The following is a 13,104-nucleotide window of genomic DNA, read 5'->3' on the forward strand; positions in this document are numbered from 1 at the left end:
ACTTCTTGGGAAAAAGTTCTATTCCTCCCAGTTTACTTTTGCCCACTTTCCAGCTTCACCCTTTAGCTCTCTCCTATTAACATACCCTTCCTTTGACATCCAAGCATTCCAAATTCTTTGGGAAGCTCTTCTTTTCCTTCCTTCCTTCCTTCCTTCCTTCCTTCCTTCCTTCCTTCCTTCCTTCCTTCCTTCCTTCCTTCCTTCCTTCCTTCCTTCCTTCCTCCCTCCTTCCCTCCCTTCCTCCCTCCCTTTCTCCCTCCCTCCCTCTTCCTCTCCTCTCCTTCCCTTCCCTTCCCTTCCCTTCCCTTCCCTTCCCTTCCCTTCTCTTTCTTCCTTTCTTCCTTTCTTCCTTTCACAGAGTTTCACTCTGTCAGCCATGCTGGAGTGCAGTGGCACAATCTCAGCTCACTGCAACCTCCGCCTCCCAGGTTCAAGCGACTCTCCTGCCTGACTCCCGAGTAGCTGAGATTACAGGCGTGTGCCACCACACCCGGCTAATTTTGTATTTTTAGTTCAGACGGAGTTTCTCCATGTTGGTCAGGCTGGTCTTGAACTCCCGACCTCAGGTAATCCACCCGCCTCAGCCTCCCAAAGTGCTGGTATTACAGGCATGAGCCACTGCACCTGGCCGGGAAGCTCCTCTTTCTATCCTGTGTTCAGCCCAAACCTGCTCTCAGTTTTCTCACATATGAGAGGAAATACAAATTTGTGCCAAAATTGTAAATAACATTCCCCTTCAGAGACATATTGACATTTTGATATGGAACAATTCTTGTGTCTCTCAGGACTGAATCTTGTGTAGTGTAATTCCAGCCTCCCTCCTCCCCAGCACATAGGTGCTCTTTATTCATCTCAATTCCACAGGTCCACACTGAGGCCTCTGGCAGACTGGAGGAAAGTTAGATAGCTCTTGGTCTACTCAGTCCTACACATTAAGCTTTCAGGGCTGACTGATGAAGAGGATACTAAATGCCAGTGTCTTTAATATAAGAAACTATACTAGCACCAAATAGCGGCTTCTTTGTATTAATCTACATGGAAATCTGTCTTTTCTTTGATGTGCAGATAGTGACCTTGATGGCTTTGCATAAATGTCTTTTGGATCTGTCATCTGCTGGTAGATTTGGTTTTCCACCTCTGGCAATTTTGATTTAGCCACCACTTATTTACATTATTTGAGTACTCCTGGTTCATTCAGCATTCTACTGTTTGTCACCTATGTGCCCTTGGGGGATACTGTCTATGTATTTGATTGGTCTCAAACATAGCTACCTTAATAGTAAGCCGCTGCCTGTCTTTGCTCACAGGGGTGCGTCTTGACAGAGTACGTGGAGGTCGGCAGAAGTACAAGCGCAGAATAGATGCGGAGAACAGCCCATACCTGAACCCTCAGCTGGTTCAGCCAGCCAAAAAGCCATGTAAGTACAGCAGATGTGTCCGGCTTCCCAGAACATGAAATCCTCCCAGTTGGCTCTATATACATCAGCTTTGGCATGCCCATCCCTACTGACTCCAAGGAGACTTCTCTTTGTTGGAGAACGGTGGCTCTATTCCCAAGGATTGTCTGTGAGGAGCGACAGGGACTCACTTATTATCTTGTTTTTTCTTTTAGAGATATCTGTGGTTTTCTCTCTCCAGCCTTTTTTTACCTAGTCATTTTGTGGAAGCATAAGCATATTAATGCATAGCTTATATAGTGTGAATTTTACATTTACTGGTTATCTTTATTTGCAGAGGTACATAAAATGGATCATACTGTGATCATTAGTTCATTGGAGCTGTTAGATTCCGATTTCACAAGAAAGTGATTTTTGTAGTTTTCACTAACTAAATGAGTTTGACTGCTCAACCTCCCAATGAAAATACATTGGGGCCTCATTAATTTGGAGCTAGAGAAGGTTAACACACTAGCTAGCAATAGATTAAAACAAGAATGGGCACTGCTAATAACAAGCATAGGTTGCTGGTTCCATCTGAGATGCCCTTATGTGCGGTATGCATTGTTTTTAAAGAGCTCATGGTTTTATGGAGCCAAGCTGCAATTTGAAAGGATGACTAGTACATTGCTGAAATGCAAGCCCCCTTCTTTTTGCCATTAACTAAAAAGAGTTGGAATATAGATTGAGGCAATCACTGTATCCCATTTTCTGAAAATCAGTTAGTAGTTGTAGTGCAACAGAACTAATGTTTTCAGATGTTTATGAATAGGGATCCTACTGGGCATGGAGGAGTGCTTTGGTGGAAACAGTTTTCAAATTTAGCTGTCATTGTCTAAGAAGACACAACCAGCACTCACCAGAGGAAAATGCATCTGTAGCAGTTCTAGGAAAGACATGGGTAATTTTTGATCTGCCTTCAAGGGAAGAGAAGGTGTCCACTTCTAATTCAGATTCTCCAGGAGGGGTCACTGCTGTGCATCATACATGCGTGAGCATATGGGAATATGTTAAATAAATAAAACAGACCCTGAACTGTAAATGAAAGGACATTTTAGCTATGTCAAAGGAAGAACAACCAGTTTTACATAAAATTAAAGCTTAAGTGAACATATGGCATAGTTTCCTTTTGCCTTTCCAAAAAACATTATGTTGATTATACCTTCAATTGTCCAATCTGGCATCTTCTCCTCAGCCTGCATAAGCTGTTTGGCATTCTGCAAATACAATCGAGAACTGCATTAAGCAGATTTTGCACATTATAATAAAAAACTCTCTGATAATACAATAAAATGCAATAAACACTAATGCTTAATTTCATTAGAGGTTTAGTTTTCCTGAATTCACTAATACACAGACTGCCCGCTTCTCATTTATTTTATACAAACATTGACTGAAACCATTGATAATTGCCTCTACTGAAAGAAAAATGAGCACCAGCCCATGTGTAAGTTGAAGTGATAGAGAAACATCTATGGTTTTCTTCGTAAACCTGAGAAATTGGGAAGTGGCTTGTCAAGTACCTTTAAGAAGATTACAGCAATTTCAGTGAGCTCCATTTGTCTGAGATAAAGAGGACTCCTAATAAATCATTACTCATTATCTAAAGGCCTCTGTGTTAATTTTCCTTAGTCCATCCAATTAGTGTGTTTTTGTAACAAACATTTATAAAACTTAATTTTCAGATCCTGTCAGATAAGTGTCAAGAGACTGTGCCTGAGCTTTGCTGGGAAAGTGGCTGGGGAGATTTCTGGACCCTGACTGATTGTGTACTACAAAGGCCCGAGAATGAAAATTGGGTTCTATTGATTCTAATTAGGGAAACATTAAATAAGATTTACCTAGAAACAGTGCTGCCGGCTATTCCATTTTCTGAATGATGGGAATTTCTAAGCTTCAACCAAATATCTCTGACCTCTCATGTCAAGTATCCATTGACTTGGATAAAGTGAGTGAGAAAAACTAGAGTCATGATTACCTTTGGATATATTTTTATGCTCTTTACTATTGTGTTTTCTTCTAATCCTGAGAATCTAGTGGTTGCTGACAGGTTTTGTTGCATTGTCAGAGCAATGAAAGTTGAAACTTTTCCAAGCATAACTAAAAATACAGGGTGTTGTTTCTGTAGCATATACAAACAAAAATCCAAATTAAAAAGTAAATTAATCTCTATTTAATTTTTAATTCTTTTCTAGTCTACATAGTATTTGGGAATATTTCCTCCCAAATCTGCCTACTCAATTTGATGATGATTGAATATTATCTGTTGTCTATTTGAAATAAGTTTAATTAATATGTGAGCCATATTCATAAATGTTTAAATATTTTCTTAGAAAAAGTGCTAATTATAGCTTGGACAAACCTCAATCTTTCACGAAAGGAGATAAAAAGAATGCTATATTTATTTTTATTTTTTTGAGAAGGAGTCTCGCTCTGTCGCCCAGGCTGAAGTGCAGTGGCCGGATCTCGGCTCACTGCAAGCTCCGCCTCCCGGGTTCCCGCCATTCTCCTGCCTCAGCCTCCCGAGTAGCTGGGACTACAGGCGCCGCCACCACGCCCGGCTAGTTTTTTGTATTTTTTAGTAGAGACGGGGTTTCACCGTGTTCACCAGGATGGTCTCGATCTCCTGACCTCGTGATCCACCCGTCTCGGCCTCCCAAAGTGCTGGGATTACAGGCTTGAGCCACCGCGCCCGGCCTAAGAATGCTATATTTAATTCTAAGTTACGTGAAGTCTTTTTATATTGGGTTAAAAAAGTTAAAGACTTAGAGGCAAATAGTCTGGTAAACACATTGGGAACTTTGGCTGTGTTCACAAGAACCTCATTTAAAGTCCTGGTTTTCTACAGAATAGTACATAGAACATTTAAATATGTGGGTTTATTCTTACCCGTTTGTTTCTCCTCACTTAGGAGAAAGTACAAAATCTTAAGCTACATATAGAAAATGAAAATAGGGCCAACAAGAAAAATCATTCTGTTACCAAGGCTTTACAGCCCCTTCCATAAACTCTCACATGCCCCTGAGCAATAAAACACATTTGATGTGATGCTTTCCATTTGTCTCTAGTGTTTATTTTTTGAAGGATTTTTAAAACATATATCACAAATTTCAGACAGATAAATCTGAACCAGAGAATGAACTAAGGACAACAGATGAAAATAGAGGATTAAAGAATTTGCAATACAGAAAAGAAAATGACTGTAACATTTAAGGAGGAGTATTTTTATGGAAACATATTAGCTGTATTTGGAAGATTGGCTCTGTGTGTGGGGAGGGGGAGAAAAAAAGAAATTCCTATTTAATGCATCCCACGGAGATAGAGTTATATAGTCAGTAATTCACCAAGGCAGAAGGGCTCTGACCTTTGCTCTTCTTTAAAGGAATTAAGACAATTAATGACTTTCATGCCCATTATGACTGTGGGCATTAGTAGTTCTTTGCCTCCTGTGTTATGATCTATATTTCAATGGTTTACTAGGGGTTTTATTTTAAGCTGTTGTATACCATTTAATCTATTTCACCAAATCCCACTTAAGAATCAAAGCACAAACCCAGAAAGCATCTAACTTGTCTTATCTGTTTGCTATAAAAATTTTCACTACAGGACAGATGTTTCATTCCAGCAAAAGCAGGTAGAGCAAAGAAGAAAAAAAAAAGAAAGACTACATTCTATCATGACTGCGGTGGCATATGTCTTGCTATGAGTTTTCCTGCACACTGTTTAATATATACCTATTTAGCCATAATTGGAGTATTTAGAGTTTATTGTAGGGTATTTGGGTTGTTTTTCAAAACACAAAATGCTCTAGGGTTTATAAAAGAGGGATGATACTACTAGTGATCTTGTAGTGCTCTGGTCTGATCCTGCAGATAACAAGATTGTCTCACATTTGTTGGTGGCTGAACCGGAGAAGATCTATGCCATGCCTGACCCTACTGTCCCTGACAGTGACATCAAAGCCCTCACTACACTGTGTGACTTGGCTGACCGAGAGTTGGTGGTTATCATTGGATGGGCGAAGCATATTCCAGGTACATTTTCTGAAAAAAAAAAAAAAAAAGAAAAGAAAAGGTTGCAATTAATTCCCTAGGTTATGTGTACATATTTGGGCAAATTCAGAGTTTTCTCATTTGGACTTAAAAACATCTTTACGTTTATTTTTAATCATAATTTAGAGCTTTGCATATCCTAATAGAATCCTTAGACTTTATATTTTTTATATTGGTACCACCTTGAGTTCTTGTTAGTTTTTCATATGTACAGGTACTACTGCCAGTGTAAGCTAATGAGAATATAAATTTAAAACATTTCTTTATCCTTGGTCAAAATTCTTACCTTTTTCCTAGCAAATACTACTATTTCTTTTCACTTTAAAAAATGTTTTTGTCAGCGTTAGCCTAATGTACTATTTTCCCAACTAAGAATCACTAGTTTTGTTCATAGTGGCTAGTTATATTCTATTGCTAGTCATATTCACAAGCTTTGCTTTGGTTTACAATCAGATATTTATCTTAACTTTACAGACAAATTGTGAAAATAAATATTAATTGGACATGGTAACTTTTCCTATATGGTAATTTAAAGTTAGCATTTAAAAATATTTCTCTTCTTTTTTCTTGACCCATCCTGTAATATGAACAAATGTATACATGCTTGTAAGTTTTGAAAATTTTAGTATTCTACTTGAATTATTTTTTGTTTGGAGTTTAATTTTCAAATAGTTTGTAAACAAGTTTTCAAATGATGAGCAATGTTTTTCTGGTACAGTTAACTTATTTCTGTCTCCTTAAACTAGTTTGTCTTTATGCTTTGAATGCTACAGTAATTTCTTTAATCAAATTGATGGAAGTCCCTTTCGCAGCCCACACTGAAACCAATTTATTGGTCATGATACGCCAGCTATGTTGCTAACAGTCGTAACGAACTGTCAGGCGATATCGCAGTGAAGCTAATTTGAAGTCATTAGGTGTGCAGCGTTCAGGCGACAATTTGTTACAGTGGTTAGGAACACAGCTGACATTTCTGAATGGCTTTGTTCGTTGCAGTTCTAGATGAGGCCAAGCAAATTGTAAACTAATTTAAACATCACTCTGTATTATACCAGCTACTTTGTCTTACACTGTTTGCTAATAAAGCCCCCCGAATTAAGTCAAAACTAGTTAAATAGATGAACTTGTGTATTCTTTAGAAGACACCTACACAAGGATTACTACATCTAAAAGAAGAATAAGAATTTGATCGTGTGGATATTTGATATTGCAGTTGGATTGTAATCACATCTGTATGACTTTTAGAAAAATAAAAAGAAAGGATTTACTGCAAGATGTAAGACAATTGTCGACTTTGGCAGTGGGAACAGCCAGAATTTACTTCAACAGTGTATGAAAGCTTATTTGTAAGGAAAGCATTTTTGAAGGGTTTAAAGACAAAAGAAACAAGACTAACATTCGTTGAAGTGTCTGTCCATAGACACTTTTTTAGATGATTGAATATATTATTTATATTAATATATCATTATGATATATGTATACACACATTTTAAATATCATTATTTTCACCCAGGATTTCTCAGCCTTGGCACTATTGATATTTGGGACTAGATAATTCTTTGTCATGAGGAGCTGCCCTGTTCGTTGCAGGAGGTTTAGCGGCACCCATGGCCTGTACCCACTAGATGCCAGTAGCACCCCTGAATTGTGAGAAACAAAACTGTCTTCATACACTGCCAAATGTCCTCCAGGAGGTAAAATCGCACCAGCCTGACGCTCCTCCCCAAAATTGAAAACCGCTGTTCTAACCCACGAATTAGGTATCTCAATTCAAAGATAGGGAGATCTGAGGCAGAGAGAGGTAAAAAACACTAGCACAAATTCACAGCTGTATCCAGTACCTTCAGAGTGGCTTCCTGGAGTAGAATCAAGATATTTCAGTCTCCAGTTGATTGCATTTAAAAAACCTATTTCAAAATGATAATGATGATAATATTGTTATTAATAACAGCGTGGAAAACTGTGTCGCTGTGGTTCCAAACCACCCATTATTTCAGAGAGTTCTGCTCAAGTTCCACCTGAAATAAAAGATTTGTAAAGCCAATATTTTGATATCACACAGATAAAACATAATGAAGACCAATAAAAGTCAACAATTTCTTTTGAATTTTCTAGTAAGGAAAGTCAGTGATAAATATGTAGGTCCGACTGTGCATCCAAGTAGAAATTGCAACTTACAAAGGGACTTGTCACAGTAAAGGGGCTCTAGTGACTTTTGTAAAGATAGCAGCTTTATATAACTATGAGTAACACCATTTCCAGTGGTGGAAACAAGTACTATATGATTATGGGTTCAGTCTTAAGCTGAGGCTTAGAATTGGTGGGGACTGACGTTATTCTCTCTCTATAGCAAATGTCAGAAGAGTTCACTGTGGAGTGGTGATTCACAGCTCTGATTTTCGTGATACCCTGAGGGTGTTTTAAATGATTGCAAGGAATATCTTGGCTTTTCAGAAAGGGATTAGCAAAACAAGAGTTAGCAGAAATTAAATTTTTTTTTTTTTTTTAACAATACCTATGGCCATACAGTTCTTGAGGTAGAAGGAGAGGGTGTTCTGATATCAAAGTGTGCTGCCTTACCGAGTTCAGGAGGTTGGTCAGTAGAGGACCACACTACAGCTATATGGCCTGAGAGACAGGGAAGTAAAGGCTGGAGAAAGTAAAGATTAAAGTCACATTTCTGTCTCGATAAAAGTAAAATGTTCTTAATAACATGAACCAATCCTGATAACTGGAGTCATAGCTGGAATAAAAGCCAAATCAGAGCTGAAATTTCATCTGTCTTGGTCTTAACTTTAAAACTCTTTGTTTTTGTAAAGCTTATGTTAAAGTGAAGTCATTTTTTTAATATACTAAAATTCAAGCCCCTGTTATCTTTATGCTGTTCTCAGTTTGTGTAATTACACCCATACACATACATATCTATTTTTAAAATGAAGTTTAGCATCTAAAATGAGTAGTTTTTCTGTGCTGCTTCGAATGTACTTTTGCACACTTTCTTTTTAAGAAAGTGAAGAATACCACAAAAGAAGATATTGAAGGAAATACATATGGAATGGGTTTTTTTTTTATCAGTAAATAGAATTAGTTGACTTACATTAATAAATCATATAAATGGGAAAGTGTGTTGTTATGAAACATGACCATACTTTATCTCTAGAAGAAAAAAGATCACAAGGGCTTTAGAAAATGCTTGACTTTAGTTGGAGGAGCATAAGGGCACAAGAACAGATGATGGTGCCCTAATAGCCCTTTTTAAGAATGACAGGGCCCAGCCATTAGCATCCTTTTATATCCTTGGAAATTGCTCATGCCTCGCTTTTCTGGTTCCTATCTGCCTGACTCTTTTTTATTTCTCTTTCAATTTCGTCCGCGCTCGGATAAGCGCATGCTAACACAATATGATTGAGCTGTAAAATGGAATGCTGTCGCCTCTAATCTCTTTTATGTAGATACAGAGGTACTGCACACTCCACTTCATTCCCTCTCCATTGTTGGCCTTTTTTAGAATGGGTTGCCAAGTAATGGAGGCTCTGTCAAATATTAGAGCTAGGTTTCACAGGGTGTGATAAGACGATTATCAGCCCAACAGTCAGATCTATTATTGTTCTTTTTGGTTGATTAAAATATTATTATGTACTCTAACTTTGTTAGCAAAATGCAGAATGTGCTTAGTCAGATGGTGCTTTAAAAAGCATAACCCATATTAGCTGACCTATATAAGTGGCTTAAATATATTTATGGATCTTGCCAGACAACTTAGTTTAAAAGAACAAAATGGTATTTTAACAATTAAATGAATGAATGTATTTTAGAAAAAATTGTCTTTGTTTAATATGGCAAATCTTCAGGTCTGCTTGTTTATTTTTGGCATGACAAATTAAATAATTACCCATTGAAGAAGGAGGACTTTGCTCAAGTTTGGGGGCCTCAGTTATGTTTTTCAAATGATCTCTATTGTAATGATATCAAATAGAAAAAAAATACCTATAATTTTTCTTCCTATCAACTGGAGGCAGGAGATATTAAACTCTAAAAAATAAAACTACAAAAAGAAGATGATGTAATAAAAGAGTCTTTAAGTATATGTATTCACATAAGAAACAGAAATCTAAGCCATAGAAACCAATATTTACTATTTGCCCTGAAACATTTTTTTAAATAAAAACATTCAGTTAGGAGAACATATCAAATATTGCTCATTGACTTAGCTTTTTATAGTTTTCTCAGAAGCATTTAGACTTTTCTAGCAATGAAAGGAATCTATAAAGAACATGGATAAACTGTTTCTATGTTTAGGGTATAAGCTTTGGAAAAGAATAGCCAAGCATGTGTAAATATTTATTGCTAAAGATACTGCTTGAAGATGTATTTATTGTTCTAATAAATTTTAGAGAGTCCAATTTTTAAGATTACATCATCCACCAACCAAAATTATGGAGGTTTCTTTTTTAAAATACTCATTACTGGGTATTGATGGGTAAAATACCTATCTCAAAATGGTAGCACCATTAAGTGATTAGGATACATGCAAAAGCACAATAAAATGTGGCAGAAAGAATTTAATGTTATGTTTCCATTTATAATGTAAACTATGTTTCCATGTGTATATGTGTGTGATTAAGGTTTGATGTGCAGGACACAGGACATGGTTGACTAAGGGTGAGTTATACCATATGTTAGTCACACCTTATATTCTGTTTTGGATCTGTATCATTGGCACTTGATAAATATTTATTGATTCATTGACTAAAAATATGCATAGCACGAAACTCTTAATTGGCTCTAAGTTTCCACCCTCTAGTCCATCCCGTAACTCAATTTACATGGACTTAAAATATTTCTACTTTGCTATGAATGAATTAAAACACTTGCAGCCTCCTTTTTTAAGATTAACTTTTCTTTTGTGTATGTAACCTAATGATTTTAGAACTGTGAAGTAGTTACGTCTTTTAGTTAAGTGGAAGAAAGTTAAATATAAGACCCAAAACCTTGGCACTTAATAAGACTGTTTAAATTATGAGAATATTCAATTATGGGCCGGGCGCGGTGGCTCACGCCTGTAATCCCAGCACTTTGGGAGGCTGAGGCTGGTGGATCACCTGAGGTCAGGAGTTTGAGACCAGCCTGCCTAACATGGCTAAACCCCGTCTTTACTAAAAGTACAAAAATTTGCCGGATTTGGTGGTGGGTGTCTGTAATCCCAGCTACTCAGGAGGCTGAGGCAGGAGAATCACTTGAACCCAGGAGGCGGAGGTCGCAGTGAGCCAAGATCATGCCGCTGCACTTCAGCCTCGGTAACAAGAGCAAGCCTCCACCTCAAAAAAAAAAAGAAAAAGAAAAGAAAGAGTATTCAATTATGAAATATTTAAAGGTTATTTTTAATGTACCTGATAGTTATATACCTGTATACCTGTAGTTGTGATTAATAAAGGTCAAATAATTCTGAAAGTAAAATCAGAAAACTTGAGCTGTAGTTGAGTAATTTTTTGTAAGTTACTTAATTGCTCTCACTGTCAGTTAAAATAGAAATCAAATGAGGAAAAAAATGCATATGCAAATTATTTATATGTATAAATTTTAAATTATAAAGCATGAACTAAATGTACAGAATTCACTGTTCATTTTTATTTTCAAGGTACTGCCATAGATTGTCGTTGCAATTAAAACCAAGTGACCTAAAAAGTTCGTATTCATAAAAGCAATTTATAAAAATTCAGAACAAACATCAATTTTATTAGAGAGGGGAGAAAAGCTTATTTAACCAAGATAATCATTGTGTAGATATTGTCATAATTTTATTCTACATGGGCAGGACCATTAGTGTCTAAACGATTTAGTCCAGCCTCTTTGGTCAAGCCTAAAACAACTGAAAGTTTACCAATTTAGTAGTTTCTGAAGTCACAACTATGGCATAGAAACAGGAACCAGTAAGTTGAGAAATAAGTTTTGAAAAAAATAATCTGAAGTATTACTCAGGGACTGTAATTTCTGCAGCTACCCTTGCCGGAAACAAAAATGTAGACCAACAGAGGAGTAGCTAGGTTTCCTAGACAGAGATCTAGTTCAAGAGACAAGCTAAAGTTGTGAAAAATGCTCAGAGAGGCCTGTCGTCACCACTCACGCCATTGTTTTTGACCTAATATACAATTCTGTCATCATACTAAATATGCTGTGCTCATGTGATCTCCATTCCAGCATTGCTTTTGCTTGTTCCCAGGACTCCCCAGAACATATTTGTCATCCATACTTAACCATGCTCTTGTATACCTGTGATCAAAGTGAAATAATTATTTCATAGTAATCAATGAATGCAATGTAAGTATTTGAGTGTCTGCTGTATATCTAACACTATACTTCATACTATGGGAAATTTAAAAGATGTGCATGACATAACATCTACCCTGAATGATGGATCTATGTCCGCATAAATACATATGCATGTGTGTGCATATATTTGTGATCATCTACTTGGTTTACAACTTTATTAGTTCCAGAATTTATTCAGCTGTATTTTTTTCATGGGATTAAACTTTAAATGTAAAAATAACTAACATCTCCATAGTTACTTATTGTTTACAAAAGACCCTTATAAACTTTTATGTGATGTCCACAACAATTCTGTAGGTAAGTTTTAATCTTATTAGTCCCACTTTATAGATGAGTAAACCTGAAAGTCAGGAACCTTGACACACACGGTTGATAATGATACTTAGACACATAGTATACTTAATGTGTTTTTTTGTTTTGTTTTGGTTTGGTTTTGTTTGCTTTGGTTTTTAAACAGTGGCTTCCTTATATCTTTCTTTCATTCCTTATCTGCTTTTCTCTTGTTCATTGTCATTTGTTCCAGATTACCTATCTCCGTTTTATAACAAATTAAGGCAAATGTAACATATTTGCCCTATCATTAAATCTTATCTATACATTAAAAAATGAAAGATTAAAGAGAAGGAGAATGAATTTAAAAGGAAATGTGTAACCCATCTTTAAATCAGTAAAAATCAATGTGTTTGTACTAGAGTGTATTCTAAAGATTCCTGATTACAAATTTTACTAAAACAAGTCAATCACTAGCCACTCATAGGAAGAGCTGGCAAAGTTCTTAAATGATTGGTTGCTAAGATTGGATGCTCCCCCTCTCTGACTCTCTTCAGATCACCAGGCAATTAATCTGATTGAAAGTTATAGGTAAATTGGAGCAGAAGTGAGTAGTTGTGCAAGACTTTCAACCATATGCAAAATGGTAGCTCTACCACTTAACAGTCTCTTCTTAGTTTCTTCCTCCCTCCTTCTTGCCTCCCTTTCCTTCCTTCCTTCCATGCATAAGCATTTAATGAGCTCTATGTCAGACCCTGTGCACTAAGGATGCACACATGAATACAGCACAAGTTCTGCTTTTAAGTTCTTCACAGTGTGGTGTGAGAGATGATTTGACAACTGTAACTGAATGACGAGGGCTATGACAGTCCTCTCCTACAGAGTCACATGGAGACTTAGAAGGAGGAGCATGGGAAGAAGATGTGACTTGAGGCTGGGGAGATCTGCAAGGATCCCATCATGAAAAACTTTCAATATCATGCTAAGGAAAACAAATTTTATTCTGAAAGCAGTGA

The 13,104-nt window shown here is 36.7% G+C and overlaps 1 protein-coding gene across 2 annotated transcripts in view; it reads left to right on the forward strand.

Annotated features, from left to right (window-relative positions):
* Nucleotides 1-13,104, forward strand: part of ESRRG (estrogen related receptor gamma) — a 226,144-nt gene that overhangs the window by 160,040 nt on the left and 53,000 nt on the right. For both annotated transcript variants that reach the window (XM_010366505.2, XM_010366471.2), the window contains 2 exons: nucleotides 1,308-1,418; nucleotides 5,309-5,470. In XM_010366505.2, the coding sequence (XP_010364807.1) occupies nucleotides 1,308-1,418; nucleotides 5,309-5,470 (273 nt within the window). The remainder of the gene's footprint in view (nucleotides 1-1,307; nucleotides 1,419-5,308; nucleotides 5,471-13,104) is intronic.

This window comes from Rhinopithecus roxellana, chromosome 8 (genome assembly GCF_007565055.1).
Source record: "Rhinopithecus roxellana isolate Shanxi Qingling chromosome 8, ASM756505v1, whole genome shotgun sequence".
Classification (NCBI taxonomy): domain Eukaryota; kingdom Metazoa; phylum Chordata; class Mammalia; order Primates; family Cercopithecidae; genus Rhinopithecus; species Rhinopithecus roxellana.